The 22,604-nt window shown below is 40.2% G+C and overlaps 1 protein-coding gene and 1 long non-coding RNA gene across 4 annotated transcripts in view; one reads left to right on the top strand and one right to left on the bottom strand.

Moving 5' to 3' along the window:
* The window catches only part of TGFBR3 (transforming growth factor beta receptor 3), a 172,230-nt gene that overhangs the window by 97,186 nt on the left and 52,440 nt on the right, over positions 1–22,604 (top strand). For all 3 annotated transcript variants that reach the window (XM_042463506.1, XM_042463505.1, XM_042463507.1), the window contains exon 4: positions 4,422–4,559. In XM_042463506.1, the coding sequence (XP_042319440.1) occupies positions 4,422–4,559 (138 nt within the window). The remainder of the gene's footprint in view (positions 1–4,421; positions 4,560–22,604) is intronic.
* Positions 17,383–19,215, bottom strand: LOC121928592. Its single transcript, XR_006103527.1, has 3 exons — positions 18,916–19,215; positions 18,743–18,806; positions 17,383–17,525 (listed from the first exon to the last, which is right to left on the bottom strand). It is a non-coding gene; the product is annotated as an uncharacterized LOC121928592 (long non-coding RNA).

The raw sequence follows: 22,604 nt of genomic DNA, 5'->3' as shown, positions 1-22,604 counted from the left end.
AACATAAAAACTGAATGACTAATTCAATCAGGATAACAATTAGAGTAGCAAAAAATCTAGTGTAGTCATTTCCAACATGGTGATAATCTATAATGCCCATAACATGACTTTAGGAGATGGAAATTGTAGTCCATCATGTTTGGAAGCATCAGGTCAGAGAAGACTGGCCTAGTATAATGAACAAGTATATTATAGGAACCAGTATATGCAGGAGATGGGCTCAATTCTAGCCCCTAAGAATCCCCCTTTCCAGTTGCTATTCTCAACCAGAGAACTCTAATGTCTCACCAGAATACAAACTCCAGAATGCCAGAGGATTTTGCTGGAATCATAATGCTAAAATAGTGAGATATGAAAGGCCCCAAAATGAGCTTGTAGAAGGATTAAGGTTATACACACACATAGACACACGCACTCACGTCCCTCCACATTTGCTAGGGTTAGGGGCACAGGATCCCCATAAATGTGGGAAAACTGCAAATAATAAAAACACTATGTTTTTACCTGAGAGAACACAACTCTAGGAATCTCTAGGTCCTCCAGTGCAACTCTGTGGTCAACATCTGTCAGACATTGACCATAGAATTGCGTTGGAGGAGCTACAAATTCCTAGTGGAGTGTTCTCTCTAGGAATCTCTAGGTTAAAGTTGACCGTACCGTTGCAATGGAGGATCTAGATATTCCTAGAGAGAACACATTAATAAAATACGTGAATAATCAAATCCACAAAAGTCAAAGCTGCAAATGTGGAGGGATGACTCTCACTCTCTCTCTCTCTCTCTCTCTCTCTCTCTGTGTGTGTGTGTATGTACACACACACACACACATATACAGAGGCTTGCTTGTAGTCCATATGTTTAAGTGAACAGTGATACAGCAAACTTGCGACAAAGAAAGTGGTTTTGGAAAAAATGTACCACTGTGTAATGAGCTACTTGAAGACACCTTTTATAATAGAAATGAGAAGCATGTGGTCTTCTAGATGTGGATAAATTGCAATTCCTATCCTTCAACATTGGCTGTGGTTCCTGACGCCCACACAATCCCCACCTCTGCAATGGATTAGCTTTCTAATTGCACCTGAATAGTTAATGATATGTGTATATGAATGCACCTTCAGCTATTTTGTGATTTGAAGTTATAAAGAATAAAACTTGTAAGGCTTAAAGGTGCCATTTTTCTCTCTCATGCTTTTCTGAACAGCTGTCTCAATATGGGTACTGTAACTTGATATATTTTTGCCCTGGTTTATTAGCACAAATTTGTAATGGTTGTTTTGGGAAAATGTACTGTGAATTAATCTGGAGTCCTTCACACTAGAGTGGTTAGTTCAGCTTTACAAAACTTTAGCCATTAACTTTCATAACAACATTTGCGAGTGTGTGATTTCAAGCCTTAAAAGTCAGCAAAATGAACTTATATTTGAAAAGCCTTTTTTACTTTGATCATTTTTCAGTATTCATGCCCCATTCTGTTCCTATAATACAAATTATTTTGCCAGAATAATAGGACATGAGCCCATGGTCTGTTTTGTAGTTTGGTTGCTGTGGTGATGCTTGGCCTTCCATGAGACTGGTCTCTCTAGGGAAATGGAAAGTTTGCAGCTGTCTTTACTTGCTTGATGTCTTATGTGTCTGCATTACTTTTTTTTTTGAAAGAAACCTTAAATTGCATAAGCATGTAAAGCCCATAGAAATATTATTAACTAGATAATGTATAATATTTTTCATGTGCACAGTTACTTTGCTTACAGACTGCTTACAGTGAATTTGAATTCTTCTAAGAACATGGCCTCTGCATTTCTAATCTATAGCCTTGTTTGTATGGGGGGGGGAACACAAATCATTTTCTCATGAAATTGTGATTTTAAAGTAGATCTTCTGAGGATAGGTATAATGTTTCCTTTGAAGTGAAAAATGTATTTTAAAACATATATGTATTGTACTCTTCTGGAGACTATGCACAAATATATGGTGGATTACCCAACCTGATATTCCTCATTGCACAAACTAATTTCATGTAGGAAGGTGGAAAATGCATCATGAAGAATTGGAACACGGCTCTTTCTTCAAATGCTACTTTTCTGCATGCAGGAAATGTTGCTTTGTTTTATACATGGGAAATATTCATGGGATCTTGACACATGTTCACTTCATATCACCTGTACACTGTATAACACTATTCATTCAGTGGCGTGCAGAGGTGGGGCTTTGGGACAGGGCTTCAAGGGATAAGGCCAAAAGGGCACACCCTCACCTCACTATCCAGTGTGGCTTTACACATGAGTGAAGCCATGCTGGGCAGGGAGGAAGGGGTGCCCTGGGCCTCTTTCCCTGCCTGGCACAGCTTTACATGTGAGTAAAACCGCACCAGCCAGGGAGCAAGGGGTGCCCTGGGCCTCTCTCTCTCTCTGCTACATGCCATGGCGCATGTCATGGAGGTATGTGGGTGTGTTCAGCTGGATTTTACTCATTTTCTGGGGTGTCACACAGTGTGGTCCCCACCCCTGCACCCCGTAATGATGCCACTGCATTCATTCATTCAACTTGTGAGTTGCCCTGAAACTGAAACTTTAATACTGTAGTGATATACAGTATATATAAATACAAAACAAAACCAATAAATTTCAGGCTAGAGCAACTGCAAAGATAATTTAAAATAATAATATAGTATGGTATCAGACCCAATAAATTCTAGAAATACAGTACAGTATTGAACAGACCTAAATTTAAGATACTTTTAGCTTCACACACCTTTATATGAAAGATACATCAAAGCCCACAACTTTAAGATACAGATAGGCTGTATCTAAGTCTGAATTCACAAAATATAGTGAGTAGGTTCGAGTTCTACATAAGTCTTAACAAACAAAGCAGTTTTAAAGAAAAGGAGTCATGTAAAATAGAGGGAAACTTTACCGCCATGTATATGGATGTGTTTCCACATGCTTGGGAAGAAAATGCATTGGCATGTTTGGGGATGCAGTGGGGGTTGGAAAATATAGTGTTACAAATGATTGCGTGTACTTGGGGAGGATGGAGAGTATTTTTGTCCTTAGCAGTAAGGGTCGGGGAGGGGGGGGGGAATTATATAGGCTAATGGCTTGGAAAGATTCTCTGCCATTGAGCAGGTCTTTGTCATTTTGCCCATGCACTATCACAAGATCCAAAATATCTCATCTCTTTCCTGGAACTGTTTGTATTAGTAAACCTTATCCTGAGCTTTGTAGACTTCTCTCAGACTTCCTCCCTAAAGACAGTTCAGCCCACACATTGTGGAGTTTGAAGCAAATAACGGTTCCTTTCTTTCTCCTTCCCATCTCCAAATAAGCTTTTGCGGTTGCTGCCTATATTGATTCCACAGGCCCCATACAGTGTGGTATGATCACGACCTGCTAATGGACTCCTTTTAACAGCACACTGGAACTGTATCTATGGGAAATTGGCTCCATGGTGACTAGGATGGTTTGAAGATGGTTGTTTAACTATTTCTTTTGATATTCCTATGGTAATGAAGATGTCTTTCAGAGCTTGGAAATGTGATTTTTTTGAATACAGTAGTCCTAGAATGGCAGTGGCTATGCCAGGCATGGTTGCAATGCACAACTTTTTTAGTAGGAATTGATTTTCTGCCTGTTACTCATTATTGATTGTGCACGAATATTCCCCATGTATAAAATGGCAGGAAAAGAGTTACATGGGTGGGCTGCCATTGCTTCAGTACGGAAATGTTGCTTTGTAACGTTTGCCCCAATTTTCTCAGAATTTCCAAAGTGCAATATTTGAGTTGGCCACTTGGGGAAACCAGAGAGCCTTAGTAACAGTAATGATAACTTGTTAGGAACAAGTAACTGTGAGTTACTTTTCTAGACTACACAAGACTTCAAGTAATGTCCTGATGTATTGTTGGATTAGTGAATAAAGTAACTAGCTCCTTTTTTTAAAGTAGCAATCTAAGCACTGGGTAGGGCTTGTGCACCAGTCATAAACAGGTCTACTGCCTTCTCTGCTGTTTTCTGAGAACTAGACTCTGGGGCACAAGCTGTGAGCTATGAGGCTCCAGGCTCAAATGTCACCTCAGTCACAACCTCATCTTTAGTCTAAAGCATGCCACTATTTCTCAGTCTCATTCCCACTATTTTGGCCCCTTCAAGAGCAAATTAAGTGGCCTTAAAATGCTGCTCACACTCTCAGGGTCCTCCTCTTCAACCATTCCCATAATGTTATGATATTCTTATGGTAATGAAGATGTCTATAAATCTGGCCAGAAAGTTGTGTGCAAGCTTTGTGATAATATATATGAAGAACTTTGGCCGTTTAAAAAGTATGGAAATTAAATATTACTTATTAGATTACAGATATATGTCAAGTAATGGTCCCATTTTAATTGATGGTGATGACAATTTGTGCTTTGTTTTACAGGTTGCCTTGCATCTGAATCCAATTTCTTCCATTCATGTCCACCAAAAACCACTGGTGTTCTTACTGAACTCTCCTGTACCCTTGGTGTGGAAGGTTAAAATGGAAAGACTAGCCCCAGGGATTCCACGAATTTTCATTGTAAGTACTGTATTCAGGGTTTCCTGGTGCCAAGTAGCTGCTTCATAATGCATAGTCTAGAACTGACTAATATAAGATGACTAAAGAAATTTTAATTAACTATCATGTGTCAGGGCAAAGGCTGGGGCAATTTATAGCCCTATCACACTATGCTGTTATAATGCTATACTCCGCTGTAACTTCTGTGGCTACTTTCTGTGGAATTCTGGGGTTTGTAGTTTACCTCTCTTGGTGAAAATGCTAAATGCCCTTCCCTAAACTGCAAATCCCAGGATTCCATACAGTTTTTTTGCCATGGCAGTTAAAGTAGAATAAAGTGCTATAGCAGTAGTGTGATAGGACCCTCAATTGCTTGTGAAAAAGCAATTTGAGCTGGCTCTGTTATTCATTTTACATTTTGTTTAAAATGGGTTGTTTTATGGAATTGCCCTTATTGTGTTGTTACTGACTATAGCCAATTTCCTGCTCTGGGAGGCAGTGTGACCTGTGACAGCCCTGGAAAGCGCCTTAGTAGTAAGGCCAAGAACACTGTTACAAATGTTACTAGCAAACAACTGGCTTGCTGTGTGGTCTGCAACCAAAACCCTGGTCAGTATAAGCTGACCCCCCCCCCCCCCCCCATGCAAAGGAGAAAGGCTATTTTTGATGTGAGGCTTGGTTAAAGGCATAAAATGAGGTCCAAAATGAAGCCATGTATACTTTTCAAATATTGGAGTGCAGCTCCTGCAGAAAGACCCAGCCGTTACCTACTCTTTTCTGAATCACATCTCCATCATTGGCCACGATGTTCTAGTTCTCTGTTTGTGAAGCTAAGCAGGCGGGTTGTTTGGATTACATTTTTAGGCTATGATATCATGTCTCATGATGAATCCTTTAAAGCTTCATTATTTAACTTCCTAATTTCAGGAACAAACATTATAGTCACTGGTGGCTGAAGAGTTGCACAGGGCTTGCTCTGCTTTATAAGGAACAACTCACAGGAATAAATTGGGCTAGTTGTGCTCACTTTAGATAAAAGGGGAGAGTCTCTTGAATTGCATTTGGAATCTGGAGAACAACTCAGCATTTATTATTGAGAACTCCAATTTGTATCACCAAGTTTACAAGACTGGTTCTGGATTCTGGAGACCATTTGAGCATGGTGCACCCTGTTCATTTGTGCGCTCAGTTCATGGCAGAGAATACTCTGGATCAGGTCAAGTAATTTGAAACTGTAGTCATCTAGCAGATGGATATTGCCATATAGCAAGGATGGGAACTCTGTAGTCCATGGGCCAGATGTGAGTTACAAAAGCCATTTCTGCAGCGCTTCCACCCCACGCTTCCATAATTTATGGCATCACTGGGGAGAAAAATCAGTTTCCAAATTGATAATTATTTCTGAAGAAGCTTCTAGGCAATATGATTCTATTTGATACTATTTTGGCCTCTGAAGTTGATACAGGCTGAGTCTTCCTTATCCAGAATTTTGAAATCTTAAATATTCCAAAACTGTCCACAAGGGTAGCTAAGATAGTGACACCCAGTGATGTATTCAAGTCTTTTACTCCAAAGTCTCAAGTCTCTACCTTCAAGTCTCAGTCAAGTCTTAAGTCATTCCAATTTACTTTCAGGTGAGATCTCAGGTTGAGTCTCACATCAGGGAGCCAAACGTAACAGAAAAAAAAAGTGGTAGAGGTGGTACTAGTGGTGTTGTGTGTGAGTTTAAATAGCTAGAAATTAAGAAGATATGCATAAAGTTAGGTAAAATTTTTTTACAGACAGAACCTGTGTATTTGACATGAGGTCAAATATGAATGAAAAGCTTTAGAAGTATCTTTCTGCTTCAAGCATGTTGCCTAACGCATTTGCTGTTCCCTTCCGATAAATGTTATGTGTTATGTTTCTGAACCAAGGCCAGCAAGTTGGTCACTAAAAATGTTGGAAAGTTTACTCATCAGTGCATTATTTATTGCTGAGTTGAGTCCAAGTTGAGTTACTGAAGTGACTTGAGTCTGACTTGAGTCCAAGTCAGCTGACTCGGGACTACATCACTACAACACATTTGCTTTTAAAGGTGGTTCAATGTACACAAACTTTGTTTCACGCACAAAAACATTAAAAATACTGTGTATAAATTACCTTCAGGCTATGTGTATAAGGTGTACACCTACCATGAATGAATTTCATGTTTAGACTTGAGTCCCATCTCCAAGATATCTCATTATATATATGCAAATATTCCAAAATTCAAAAAACTCAGACATCCCAAATATTTGTAATTCCAAGCATTTTGGATAAGGGAGATTCAATCTGTATTTCAAGGTTCTAGAGAAGACAACCTTATGTAGAGGTGTGGATGGTATGTATCACAAGTACTTTTTAAAAATATACTGAAATATTTTCTCCCCTAAGCAGAACATTAAGAAGAAATCAATTCTCAGATTGGATTGGATTACCATTGATGTGTATGATACAAGAATCAAAAAATTAGCATAGCTGTTTCCAACCTTCTGCCTTCCAGATGTGTTGAGTTACAGTTCCCATCATCCCTCATGGCCAATGGTCTTATTGGCTGAGTTTATGGGAGTTGTAGCCCAGGACACCTGGAACATACCAGACTGGGAAAAGCTACTTTAATTCCTTGTTAATGAATATATTTTGGCACTATGTACTGAATACTTTTTTGGCTTAATTGTTAGCCGTCCCTTGTAAAATGAGGTTACTTAGAATCTTAATCCTTAGTACTTTGTCTAGCAAGTTCTCAATTTAAAGAATTTGTTCCAATTAAAAAAAAATAATGTCTAGAAGGAGAAATATGTGTGTCCCAAATGTTGTACTAATGTCAGAATTATTGCGTCTGTCTCCATGGAAGCTTTTAGTTACATGATTCATTGACTTTCTAGCTTCTCTGCCAACTTGAGAAGACTTTACAACTAGTTTTTTTTTTAAATCTACATTAAAAACTTGTTATTTTCCCCCAGCATCTCAAATATTCAGAGGTGCATCCTTTCCTAAGAAGAAGTAAAGGATCAGTACTGTATCACTGATAAAAAGAAAGCAACCTGAAACAAGTAGCAACCAAATTAAGAACATTCAGTTAAGTTGCCACAGAATGACATAAGAATTTACTTGGTGGATAAGGTCAAAGGCAGTCATAATAGTCATCTGGATGAGCGTAAAAATGCCTCAAGTGAGACGTGATGTTGCTCATTTCCCCTTGATATTTGTTTCTAACATCTCACCATCAAATTAATGCTACTTCTGAACATGGTTCAGCTGCTGTGGTTAATAGCAGCAGCAGCTGATGATGATGATACTTTCAGTGTACAGAGCACTTCCACACATAGGTTTGTAGTACAGTGGACCCTTGTTATACACTGGGGTTTGGTTCCAAGATCCCTGTAGATAACAAAATCCATGGATGCTCAAGTCCCATTAAATAAAATGACATAGCAAATGGTGGTTCTTTATTTAAAAAAAGGAAAATCAAGGTTTGATATTTGAAATATATACTTTTTTGAACATTTTCAAACAACGGATGCTTGAATCCGTGTATAAAAAATCCATGTATAAGAAGGGCCGACTGTAATTGTTACAATAAACCTGTAAGGTAGGCCTCTTTATTAATCCCCATATAATATATAGAAGGGATGAGATAGTAGCTTGTCAAAGGCTACCAGTGAGTTTGGGAACAATTACATTTGAACCAACACTCTGCATAAGCTGATATACTCAGCCATGATGCAATGCCTTCATAACATTTCTAGTGCACTTAGGGGTGTTGGTAGCATAACTAGATCTCCAGCAAATTTTGCTTGTTTAGTCAGACATTACAATTTATATATGGTGAAAGAGATTGGCCAATTAAAGATACCCCCCTCCCCGTCTCTCTCTTAGGAGTTTTTTGCACAGCAAAACTACCGTGCTTCCCTTTCCTGGTTTGAATCCTTTCAGGGATGTAGCCAAGGGGGGGGAGGTTCTTGGGGTCCAGACCCCCCCTTCCGTTAGATAAAATGAATGGTGTGTGCTGCTGCGCCACCGCACCCAAGCCCCATTATAATGGTGGCACTTAGTCTGGACCCCCCCTTCCCAAAATCCTGGCTACGTCCCTGATACTCTTCTGGGATGCATCCGGGTATTATCACCCCAAAGGAACTCCAAATTCACACCAAAGGAACTCCACTGATGCTGCAGGCTGAGTACAGCCCAGCTGCAGTGCTTTTCAAAGCCAGAAAGCTCCTAGCTTTGAAAAATGGCTGCCGAAGCATGCCTGGGAGCTGGGCTGCACTCAGCCAGTGGCATTGGCAGCGAATTTGGAGTTCCTTTAGTGCCATTATACCCAGATGTATCCAAGAAGAGGATTCAAACTGGAAAAGGTAAGCTGGGGTTTTTTGTTGTGCAAAAAACACCTTAACCTCACCAGTGGATATTTCTATAAGATTTTGTCATGTTTAAAAGCTGATAGAGGGTTTTGTCAATCTTAGGTTACCACAAACGGTACCTCTGGCAATCTCCCTTTTGACTGTTTTAGTACAGTTGTAAATGGTTAAATTATTCTTAGGGGATTTTTACCTTTTTTTGTGTGAACGCTCTCTGTGTGTATATCAATGTTTAAAGTTGACTGACTGGAAGTACAGCATGCCAGTGCAATTTTTTTTAACGTGATTGATGGGAGAGCAAATTCTGAATGATTTAGGTGGATTTTTCAACCAGTTTTGCTTTGAAAAAGCTGGTATGTATGTTTGGGTGGCTTCTCCCCTCCACATCCCCTAGCTCCTTGTTAGGAAGTGAATTATGTTCTCCTGTACAAAGGGATTAATTTAAATAGCAGGAATAAATCACCATGAAGGAATTGAAATCTTTAATAACTTGTTTATTCAAGTAATGCTGAAACTTAAGCCCATATACCCAACTACATGGACTTACCTGGAACTAGGACTCAACAGGGCCTTCATATGAGTAGAAGATCATAGGAATGCACAGTAAATTAATTCACAAGACAGAACAGTATTTCTATAACCTTCAGCTCCTAATCTCCTGCCTATCCTTTCCCTGTAGATTGGGGGGGGGGGATCACATTTATTTGAATCTTTCAAGTCGTGTAATCACAATTTTGTTTGAAACCAGGGCATGGATTACATGGTCTGGAGAGCTATTGGGTCTTTGTAAAGTCCCACAACAGCTGGGCCCCCAAATATGGAACTTATTTTGGAACTTTCTAAAATCCCAAAAGAAGGTACTGCTGCTCTTGCACTGATCAACATGGTGGGGTATTCTTCCCTTGTGAACCGTGCTGTAACTAGTGAGGATAGTCAGATGCAAATGGAAGAGATGGATCTCTGTCTGCAGCTCTAATAGCTGTGAAGACAAGGGCATTTTAATAGATGTAGGCCCCATACAGACAGGCCAAAATAAAGCTGCTTCAGGTCACTTTGGAGGTATGCTGTTTAAATGATGCATGCTTCCTAAGAGGCCAGAAGCTGCACCAAAGCTGCCCTCCAATCTTTAGGACTGGACCATGGCTTTAGTGTGGTTTGCGGACTCTTAGGACGCATGCAACATTTAAACAGCATACCTCCAAAGTGACCTGAAGCAGCTTTCTTTTGGCCTATCTGTATAGGGCCATAGTTTGCACAATAAAATATGGCAGCTAAAACTTTCTGTTCTGTGCAATTGTTAAAGCAGTGCAGGCTCTGTGTTCTTTTGCACCTGATATTAATATTGTGTGGCATAGTGGCTTGACTGTTGAACTATAACCGTAGACCAGGGTTCAATTCTCAGTTCCGCCATGAAACTCAATGAGTGATCTTGGACAAGTCACAACTTCCAAGCCTCAGAGAAAGACAAGGGCAAACCTCTGAACAAATCTTGCCAAGAAAACACCACAATAGGTTCCCCTTAAGGACATCATAAGTTGGAAACAACTTGAAGAACAACTAATATTGCACCTCACAGTATTAAAAGCATTCTCTGTGAATCCTTGTTCTTCTCCAGGAACTTTTCTTTAATTCAACCCATCTCTGCCTTTTATTTCTTCTTTGACTTTCTTTTCTCTGTTCTCTTCTGACTGTGTGCTTAACCATATTTTTTTTGGTAATTTTATTTTATGCAGCAAGTAATATACAAAATAATAATGAACAGGGAAAGTCAATTTCCTTCCTCTGAGCTGGAGAGAGCATGACTTGACCAAAGTCACCCAATAGATTTCTGTGGCTGAGGGGAGGATTTGCACCCTGATCTCCAGGAGTCCTAGTACTGTACAAAATGTAAACCACTACACCACAGTGGCTCTTGAAAGCCTTTAAAGCCTGGAGATACTCCATATATGTTTAATCTATTGAATTTCTCTTATTGTTTGAACTTATTGTAAAATGTTCAAATTGACTTTATTTGTACACAGCCCTGGGAGCCCATAATTTTGGTCAGGATACAAATATTTTAAGTAATTAATTAAGTAAATCTCTAAAATCCACATCCATCTTTTTAGCTGCATAACCCAAAGACATCTGCCACATTAGATTACTAACAGAGAGTGAATGTGCCACTGCATGCATTTATTGAATATAATAGCGGTTTCTGGCTTTCTGTGTCATGGTTACAGTCCAGTGCTGTTTAGTGTCTTTGAGTTAATGGAAATTCATTCAAAAAGTGGTAAACAAATCAATTTGTACCTTCATAGTAGTTTGAAGTAACTAGCTAGTAACACAGAGCAGTTTTCTGAGCACAGCTTTTAAAGCCTGGAGATATTCAAAACCTGTAGTATGGGTTTTTTTTCTTCTTCTACAGCTTTTAAATATCTTCTGCCATAACACAATCTTAGTAGGGAAGGGAAATCCCAGCCACACTGTTGCTAATCCCCCTCCCCTTTTTTTGCTGCAAGCAAGTTTCCACATGAAGGTATTGGCAAGGAGCCATGGTTTTTATGTTTTATTTTTCTTTCAAAGAGGTGGCCCTTTGCAGGTGTTGCTCAGCTGGTGGAAACTTTTGCTTCAAGCGGTAGCCCTTTGACTTTCCCAGCAAAGGATCTTTCCTGCTGGAAGGAGGCTATGTTATGGAAACTACAATGAAACTTCCTTAGATACTTCACTCTGTGGCCACAGAACTATCGTACATTTAAATATTCCATAAGGGTAATTGGCAATGGATTTATACTTAGAATATTTTCACCACAAATCCAGTGATTAAGTTGTGGGCATGACCGCTCTGCTTTGAGTTCCCGTCCATTCAAACCCATACCCTACAAAGAACCTGTTTTGGTTGGAACAGTTGGAATTAAACCTCTGTCACCCCATTTTTTCATCTGCTTTTAAAATGTCCCAATTTCTCTTTCCTCCTTCCACTTTCCCCCTTTGTACAGTACTAAGATTACTTCAATTGCTGCAAACTAAGTTCAAAGTGCTAACATACTTTTGTGGGGGGATGAGGAGAGGTGAAATCTACCCCTTCCTTATAAATTTAAGCAAATGTAAACTGCTGCTGCCTCTCATAGCTTGTGTGATCTTCTTTTTTTTAATAATGTTTGCCATCTTGACCACATTCTGATGTTGCTTGGTTTTTATCAGTGAAATGCCGAAGATTATGGAGCAGTCTTAAAGTGACTTGTTAGTTCCAGCTAGAGTAGCCCTGTTGAAGCCATTGGAACTTGATAGGCTACCACTTTTGTGAGTGAGTCAATCTGCTCTTTTGGGGACTAACAGTTGATTTAAACTGCGATAATTAATTACTTTTAAAATGTAACTGACTCATCTTTCTCTCTCACACACAGACATACACACACGTGGCATACCCCACGTGGCAAAAATAGATGATTAATTTAAGCTGGTAATGTAATAGCCTCGTATGCATTTCTGGGAATGTAAAGCTGTGTCATTATTTCTGGTGAAACCTGGCTTGCTCCCTTCCCCCAAGAATATGTTTTAAAAATGTTGGACTCCTGCCATCAAACCACAGGCCGTTCTTTGGTTTGCACTGGATTTTGGATGACTGTCAAAACTCACTGAAAAACAAGTGCTATTTCTTTTCCTGTGCCTCGTATTTAACGGGAAATCAGGAGGCTTCATTTCCAATCACTTGTTAAATCAACCCAGATGTGAGCTGAACACCAGGCTAAGAGGAGGGGAGAACAGGGGATGGTAGGAAATGTAGAACTAGTGATAAAATTTGGGTAAATAGTAAATATGTGTGCTTCTAAGTCAAAGAAGATGTTGCGGGGTAAAGGGAAACTTTGTAAAATTTAAGCTGGGTCTCTCGCTTTTCGCATTAAATTAAAATCCCATACATTTGTTTTCATTTTTAAAACGAACCTTTAAAACACATACACACAGAGAGAGGGTTTAATCATTTTACACATAAAACAAATCCTGTGTGTGTGTGTTTTAAAGGTTTGTTTTAAAACATCCAAAACCAGAAACAAAATGATCCTTCCTTCTAGCATTTGCATAATTCATTTAGCTGCTAATTTCCTCCCTCCTTCTCCTGTCCCCCGGTTTTGGGTTTTTTAAATCAACATTTCTGTTCAAAATGTTTTTAAAAACAATGTCTTATGTCTTTTAATATATTAAATATATTTTCAATGTTTGCCAGAAAAATAAGGTCACAATGCAGTAAAGTATTTATTTAAATGTAATCTCTTTTAATAGGAACTTTATTTTGAACTTGGATTTATTCATTGTATAGTGTACAAAGAAAAGTGGGTAGACCTTAGAAAGTCTGGCATATCTGAAATTTCAGAATTATGGTCTTAGGCTCAATTGGTCTTGCCTATATCCTGAGTGTCATGTTAGATTATAATTACAAGCAGTATCTGACATATAGCCATTTTATTGGATTTACATTTATATCTAACTTTTTCTCAAGACTCTCCTCCTGCCTGTATTATCACATATTAACTGTTGGACTGAGCTATCAGCCAAAGGTCATCCTGTGGGTTTAATAGTTGCAGGGACGTAGCCAGGATTTTAGGAAGTGTGTGTGTGTGGGGGGGGGGGGTTCCAGAATAAGTGCCACCATTATAATGGGGCTTGGGGGGGGGGGCGCAGCAGCACCCCCCATTCTTTTTTCTAAGGGGGGGGGGGGGGTCCGGACCCCAAGAACCCCCTCCCCTTGGCTACGTCCCTGATGGTTCAGTGAGGGCTTGAACTTGTATCTCCCAAATCTCAGCCCAACACTTGAATCACATTGCCAGAATAGGGCAAGATGTAAAGTTGTTTTGGTATATGTTGAACATACAAAATAATGACAGCATTGGTCCCTCTGAATTCGCTGGAGTTTGGAGTGAAGGAGCCCTGTCAATGTGGAAAAACCACAAAATAATTAAACACTATTCTTTTTACTGAGAGAACACCTCTTTAAGAATCTCTTTCATTGCAACTCTGTGGTCAGCATCTGCCAGAAGTCGATTATAGAATTATGCTGGAGGAGCTACAAATATCTAGAGAAGTGCTTTTTCTGGGACCTTCTGGGTTTTCCAGCACAACTGGAGGAAAAAGTAAGCATTCTATGTCCCTTGCCAGTTTGCAGGTGGCAAACAGAGGGGGACAAAATGGGCCACGCGCACTACTATTCAAGCCAGTGGGGTTTGAATATTGGTGATTTTTCATTTTCGCGGGAGGTGGTGGTGGTCTGGAATGGATCCCCCGCGAAAATGGAGGGACGACTGTAACAAGTTACAGATACCAATGTTGCTTGTAATGTGTTAATTTCAAGCTTTTCAATATGTGAAGTTATAATATTTGAGTAAAGAAAAAATCCTGTTTGCTCAGTGATTCAACGAGAATAAAGTTCAATTTGTTGTGCAAATTATCAAAATCTGTCAGCAAGTAGAAGCTGGCCAACTAAGATAGATGGTATCATAGTCCCACAAGTAAGAAAATATAGAATCCCGTGAAGTGTAAAACTAATGATAACTTGAAGGCTGATTTTGGCTTACAGAAAACAAAATGAAGCTTAGAAATACAGTCCCCATAGTTTACCCATTGCCATCACCTGGGAGTTTCAATATATATTTAGGAATAAAATATAACTAAGTTTGAAAAGTGGACACTTTTATGTTATGCAAGGCAGACTCTTCCTCTTGCTTCTGTCTGTATCAAAAAATATAGTTGCCTGCCACAACAGACGGGGAAGGGCAAGGTTTGTCTAGAAAGCCCTATGCCAGGTTTGCCTTGACGACACACAACAATAACAAACCCAGCATTGAGAGATGTCGGAATTCCCTAGTTAAGAGATGTGTTCTGTATATCAGCAGAATTGAGAGAGACATTTGACAGTAGAAGGCACAACAGTATGTAAATTGCCCCCAAATTGCTACATATGAAATCTGTGATATAAAATAGTTGACTCCAAATTAGTTTTAGTCCCTTTATTATGCCTTTTCTTTTTTTAAAAGCAAGTCTCTGGCTTTTAGCATTGCTATCATTATTGAGGAGAACACCTTGTGGTATTTGGGACATGTTAACAAAGTGAATCTGATGCAGAGGCATATTTGTTGTAATCACACAGAGAAAACCCCAGCACTCCTTTTTGGGATTATAGTCTATAATCTGTAATCACATACAGCAGTAGGAATGATGGGTAGAGTTGGTGTGAACCTCTTGAATGTTTGTCAACTTTCAACAATATGCAGTATTGTTGCAGAAAATTCCTTCATTCCCTGCATGGTCTCAGTACATGTGCATTTGCTGCTTACTAGCAAGGTAAAAGGAGAGTCACTTGAAAAACCAGGAGGGAAGAGTTTCATTGTTAGCACGGTCAGCATGTGAGAAATTCACTGCACGGCGAACTAGGTATATGATCTTAACCAGGGGTAGGAATTGTGTGGCCCTCCAGATGTTGTGGAACTGTAGTTACCAGCATTTCCCACTACTGGCTATGCTTGCTAGGGCTACTGGAAACTGCAGTCCAACAATATCTGGCCATTCCCAACCCTGGCTCAGAAAAGACAGCAGGCACCTATTTCAAATGTCAGTCCAGGACTCTCAGAAGTCATTATGTACTGTTCATCTGGCATGGGAGTACACATGCTGCATACAGCTGGGTTCCTTCAACACACAGTGAAATGCATAAATGAAATTGTCCTACTTTGTTCAACTACCCTGTTTATTGGCCTGCCACAAATTTGTTGGAAGAGTGTTACTTAATAATTCTACACAGACAACTTGGCTTTATTTACAGATCAGGTATGAATGAAGCACCTACTGTCTTCATCTACTAATTTCACATGCTGCCCACCATTTCAGTTACTCTGGGACAGAAACATTTGAAGCTGGACATAGCCAAATAAGTAACTGTAGACTAGTGTACATACTTTAGTACCAGGCCCCTCTTCAGTCACCAACACTGTTAAACAGTAAAAATCCTACTTTATATATTAAACAAAAATTATGACCACAGACAACCTACATAATTTTAAAGTAGACAATGAAGAGATCAAAATAATTCAAGCTTTTCCATACTTGGGTTGAATCATCAATCAGAGTATAGACTGCAGTCAAGAAATCAGAAAAAGACTAGGACTTGGAAGGGCAGCTATAAATAAACTAGAGAAGATCCTGAAGTGTAAAGATGTATAATTAAATAGCAAGTTTAGGATTGTCCATGCCATTGTATTTTCTGTTTTTATGAATGGTTGTGAAAGCTGGACAGTGCAGAAAACTAATAGGAAAGAAATCAACTCATTTGAGATGTGGTGCTGGAAAAGAGTTATGAGAATACATGGGGAGCTAAAAGGACCAATGGATGGGTCCTAGAGCAAATCAGACCTGAACTGTCCCTAGAAGCAATTATGACTAAATTGATGCTGTCGTATTTTGGTCATATCACTATGTATGTCTGTAGTGTTGGCAAAGTTGAGTGCAGTAGGAAAAGAGGAAGACCACATTCCAGATGGATGAATTCAATCAAAGAAGGCACAGAATGAATCTGCAAGAGCTGAGCAGGGTGGTTGAGGATAGGATGACTTGGAGGTCTCTCATTCATACATAGAGTTGCCATAGGTCAAAGTTGACTTGAAAGTAGTTAACAACAGCAAAATATACTAAGGGACTAGCCTTTTGTCTTCATTAGGTCAACAGACCAGTGTTGCAGTGTTTCAGGTTCTAGCTTCCCAATCTGACTACTGATTTTGTGAACCCTGATCTGGAGAGTGTCCCATACAGTCTGGATTGGGTGCAGCTAGCATAGAACAGGGAAGAAACAAAGAGGAAAGCTATTCAGGGGTAACTGTTGGCCATATAGCAAAATACAACAAAACCCAAAATCCACAAAACAGTGATACTTTTATTGGCTTATCAAAATGCACAAAATATCTCATGTAAGCTTTCAAAGAGGAAAGAGTTTGGGTGCATAAGGAGAGATAGTGCCATAATGTGTGGCTTCTTTTAGAGTGAGTTTGGTTCAGCAGATTCCATTTCCCCCCATGGATTAATATTTTAGCAGGACTAGCCAGAGTTCTCCAACTTGTAGAATTCCTCATCAGTGAAAGGTCATAGTCAGATGCCTTGTTTGGGAAGCAAAGCATGGCTGGCCAAGACACAGTTCTGAGAAGAGTGAAGGGTCATAGTAGAAGGCTGAAGAATGGAGAGGAAAAGGCCCTTATATAGAGCTGTTTATGTTTAAAGGGAGAATTGTCTGGGGCACATTTTAATGGCTGGTGCATGGCTACATTTCTTAGGTGCCTCATGTCCTCATTTATAAAAATGAGACATAAGAGATCACAGATAGTGCCCCTGTAAAGTTTGTCAGAGTGATTGGCAAAGACATTTTTCAAATCAAAATCTTGGCTGATCAATTGTCAGCTGGACAAATAGCTGTCATGCAAAAAAAAAAAAATACACACATTTTGTGGAATTTGAGATTCCTCTGCACCTTGTTGAACTAAAGAACTCAGTGTTCTCACTGGGCAGCATAGTCCATTTGTCCAATGATTGTGATTTCATAGTTTCTTTCATCAATATCTTACTTGTACATATGCAGCATCTATTAAGCCTGAGGGTGAAACAACTTTAAATTAATTAAGAGTCTGGATGAATGAAGATTTCCTCTAATCTAGCCTTTCCCAAAGTTGTGTCCTTCAAATGGTTTTGGATTACAACTCCCACTGACCCAATGATAGGCCCTCTTGGTGGTGACTGACAACAGTTGTAGTGCAGAACATCTGAAAGGTACAAGCTTGGAGAATGCCAATCTACTCTAATGTTACAATATAGGCTCGGTACACATGGGCAGTGAAATGCTGCCCCTCTTAGCTGCACAGCTGTGCAGAAGCATCCACATGTGGCGGCACAGATGTGCACTCAAAAAGGAGCTGCTCTAGGTGGCTCTTTTTTGCTAACAGGTGCCTGTATGCAATGCCACAGCTGTGCAGCTGTGGCATCTGTGTGGATGAGCACACACACCTGTGACATCACTAGGGGTGGGCGTGTTTGGACGCCCAGCCCTGTCGAGCCCTAATATCACCGCAACGTGCCCGTCTGTACCGGGCCTAAGTTTCCCATGTAAAAGAACCAATCTTTTGGGAATAAGTGGGGAAAGTGGTATCTAAATCAAACATTCCAGTGGCTGCTTGCCATATGTTCTTACATATTGTAGGTTGTTTGCTTCCTCCACATCCATTGTTTTTCCCCTCTGTTGCTGCAGATCAAGAATTGCCCCTTCCTTATTAAACCATCCAACTTATCTCAATACAAACATCTTAAACAGCACTCCCTGAAGTAAAAACCTAAAGCTGAATTAGGGGTAATAATCCCAACATACCTTCCTGGCTAGTTTGCATGTTTGAAACAGGTATCAGAAATACCCCACTGAAGTAATGTGATGTTGCCCACTTACCATCATCCCATAACCTCCAACTGTCCTTGTATGGCAGGGACAGTCCCCATTAATCCTCTGTTGTCTCTGTTGCATCTGTTCTCAGATGCTTTCACTCTCTTCCTCCCACTTTCCCCTTTGATCTCTTACTTTAATTGCTGCAAACTAAATTAAAAATGTAAAAAATAGCTTGCACTCAATTTAATTGATGGGGCAGAGGAGAGAAGTGGGCAGAGTCTTGCCTTTTGCAGTAGGCAAAAACAAATTGCCAACTTTCCTTTCCCAGGAGGCTTAAGCAAAAGCAAACTACCATTTTGCCCATCCCAGTAGACTAAGAAAACTGCTATCTTGACCACAGTCTGACGTTATTTGGCCACATGTGTCCCAGTTTTTACCTGTGAAATGTTGGAAGGTATGTCACCTTCTGCTAGTCCATTCACTCTTTCCTCCTCCTTGGCCCTGTTAAAAGATGCACAGAGAGTCTTAGCCAATCCCTATGTACATTTCTGTTATTTCAGGCAAGTCTAGTTGTTGACCTTGGAACACTGCCTTCTCAATTGACAGGTACCTTCCCATCCTGGATCATTGCAGCAGAGCTTCGCTCTCCTTGAATAGATCAGTTCTATAGAGGAAGCAGTTAATGTTTGATGAAAAGTGCTGCAACAACGTGACGGCTGCCTTTTCTTTCCCTCCTTGGAAGAGTTTCTTGAATGTATTCCAAGGAAAATAACATGCTTGGCTCATTTAATGTAGCCTTAAGCCCTCATAGTAAAACTTTGAGACCTGGCAGGCACTACAGAGCCCTCCCTTTCTCTTGCTTCCTCCGCATGACTACAGGGTACAAAATTACAGAGGGGGAGGGGTTGGTTTTCCCTCCCCCCCAAAAAGAGGTTACCTAAGTTGCCGGCATTAATTCATTTGTATTCTGCAATTGGAAACTGAAGCAAGCAGTGCAGTTGTCGGCTCTCCATGCCTTGGCTTTCTCGCTGCCCCTTCAGTTCTTTATTTTTTTAAAGGTATTTTGGCCCTTTAAATCTTGGAGGTGAAATCGGAGAAGCACATGGACACCAATGTTTGGTGGCTGTGTTTTCAGTTTGAAAGCCAAGAAAATCCTGATGCCAGTCCTGGCTTTAAATGAGCAAGGCAGGTCCTTAAGATAGCATGCCAGGATTGCTGATGGTGAGGGGCACCTCAGGTCATCCCCATTGTCACCTCCATTATTATTTACAAAGGTGCCTTCCAATTATAGCTAATACTGCACTGCATCCTCACATCCCAGAGGCATGGATGGCAGATTTTTCTTGGCACAATAACTATTAAAGCCTCTTCATTCTGGGAAATAATTTTTTACTCAGTTTTACAGTGGTGACAATTATACTTCTCAGGAGAATTCAAAACACCCTCACACACCAGATCTAATGCAATGCAGCAAATGTTTATTTTGAGTGTGAAGGTTTCCACACAGACTACACAGTACCAGCTTGCTTTTTGTAGATCAGAGATTGGCAAAGGAATGAGGTCCCCAAGAAGAGTTAGAGGGTTGAACCCTTCATTGTACAGGTATCTCTCGGGTGAGGAAGTATATATGTCCCTGGGCATTACTTTCTTAACAGAAAAGCTGGTACCAGAGGTAGGAATAACATGGAAAGAATAGGGACAGGTTCTTACACTACAACAAAAAAGAAGAGTAGTTCATCAGTGGTGGCTGGGACTCCAGGAAGTTGTAGTACCAATTTTTTTTTTACTTTGATCATGGCTTCAGTTCCAGAGGTGACTCAGTCTCATTCACACTACTTATTTGCTGGGGTTAAGGCAGATGTGTTGAGACTACCAGATGATAAATTGCCAGAAGAAGATTTAATAAGGTGTAAAACAATGACATTTGGAGTCTTTTTTTTTAACAGAAGACAGGGTATACATTTGTAGCATCTCTAGTTAAAATGATGTATGAAGCGTTACACTGAATAGAATGTCCTTTTTTTGAAATAGAAATATTTTATGATGGTTATGTGGCCAGCAACAAATAAAAGGGATCATCGAGAGTTGAAGCAGATGTTAGTCTAAACTTTCTGAATTATTCTGGCACAACGGGGATGGATTCTTATGTTGCTTTTTGTGACTTGTCTGGATGAAATGAACTTTTTGTCCAGGGGATATCTCTTCACGTGCCAAGGAGCTAAATCCAATTGTAGTCCTATGTAAACTGATTAAAATGAATGGGTCTTCTTAGAGACAATTAATTTAGGACTAAGGATGGATTCAGCCTAAAATCTGGTACATGTCACTCCAGTGGAGCCTCCCTAAAATAAGAGTGCTGCTCTGCGCTCTCTCTCTCTCTCTCTCTCTCTCTCTCTCTCTCTCTCTCTCTCTCTCTCTCTCTTCCTCCCCCATACACACACACACACACTCATTGGCTCAGGCTGTGAGTAAAACTGGTCATATTAGGACATTCTGTGCAGGAACAATAGTTCAAAGAAATGCCCACAGGATTCTAAATAATTCAAAATCTGGACAGTTTAGACAGAAATAGATGCATAAATGTTGATTAAAAATCATACTCCTCACAGTTATAAATAGTTGGAACAGGAATTACTAATTTCTTACAGGAACCAGATCCTATTGGATCTTGGATGCTAAGACATGAATATCATGTGCTGCAGGCGATATTTCAGAGGAAGGTACAGTCAAAGGAGCTGGACACTGAAGAAAGCAGATAAGAAAATAAGTTCATTTAAAATGTGGTGCTGGAGAAGAGTGCTGAGGATACCATGGTTGGCCAAAAAGATAAACAAATGGATCCTTGAACAGATTAAGCCTTAAATCTCCCTGGAAGCCAAGATGATCAAGCTGAGGTTGTTATAATTTGGCCACACCATGGGAAGGCATGAATCATTGGAAAAGACAATAATGCTAGGAAAGGTAGAAAACAGTAGAGAGTAAGACCTCATGCCAGATGGCTAAACTCAGTTAGGGAGGTCAGGCCTGAATCTACAAGACCTAAGCAGAGCAGAGGGGGCCTTGGAGGTGTCTCTTGCATAGGGCCGCTGTGAGTTGGGGTCGACACAAGGGCAGTTAACACAAGCACCAGCAACAAACTGTCAAAAACAGCTCTCAGTATTCCTTGCCTAAGAAAACCCTATGAAATTCATGGCATCTCCATAAGTTGACAGGCTACATGAAGACGCGCGTGCGCACACACACACACACATACAGAGTAATAAAGTACTTGTTACAACAGAGATGAGGAACCTGTTAACTGCCAGATGTTTGGGGGCTGTTGTTGGGTTCCCATTCCCATAGATCAGGCCTACACAACATATGGCCCGGGGACTGCATGCGTCTAGCCATAGGATTTTGGACAGCTCATGAAGATGTAGAGCAACTTCAAGACTCCTCTGCTGCTCAGCCTTCTCTGGAGGAGAAGGCCATGTGGAGGAGAAGGAAAAAGGGTGAACGTTCATCCAACAAAGCTCTTCTGCTGCTCAGCTTTCATTTAAGGAGAAGTTCAGATAGAGGAGGAATAGGATAGCCAAATGCTCATCCCTCAAGGTTCCTCCTCTGCCTGACTTTCCTCTGAGGGCAGTAGAGGAGGAAGAGGGGCAAACACTCGCCCCACATGGCTCCTCTGTTGCTTGGCTTTCTCCCATAGAGAAGTCCAGATGGAAGAGGAGAAGAATGGACAAGACTCCTCCTCCGCTCAGCTTTCTCCTGATGAGAGGAGAGGGCAGAGAAGGAGGATGGAATTAATATTAATAATTATTAATTATTAATTAATTAATATTTAATTAAAACGTATCTGCGGCCCAAAGAAGCTCAGCCTATTTTAATTTTGACCCCTTCCTACTGCCAAGTTGTGCAAGTCTGCCATAGATCCTCCATATTAGATTACCTAGTTAGGGCTAACAGTGATTGCTTGAAACTTGTTAAGGTAGCACAGCTCAACTTTGGCAGGTAGGTTGTTATTTTATTTGCCTACTTGCAGCAACCTGCAGGAAAAATTATCATTGACACAACCTTAAATATGAAGACTATTACAACTATGATATACTGTATATGTAGAAGCCCTCTCCGTGTGTTTTGTGGATCTTAACTCTCAAGTAATTGTGGCAAGGGACCTTATCACACTAGTGAAATCCTGAAGAGAAATGGGATTTAAACGAGATTTAAATTTTTAAAAAACCCACAAACGCGAGAAGTTTATCACACGAAATGTGATCCAAGCTGCAGGAAAAGAGATCCCACCTCGATATTAGGAGG

This window comes from Sceloporus undulatus, chromosome 4 (genome assembly GCF_019175285.1).
Source record: "Sceloporus undulatus isolate JIND9_A2432 ecotype Alabama chromosome 4, SceUnd_v1.1, whole genome shotgun sequence".
NCBI classification, from domain to species: Eukaryota; Metazoa; Chordata; class Lepidosauria; order Squamata; family Phrynosomatidae; genus Sceloporus; species Sceloporus undulatus.
The sequence above is the reverse complement of the archived record's forward strand: the minus strand, read 5'-3'. Positions and strand labels throughout refer to the sequence as shown.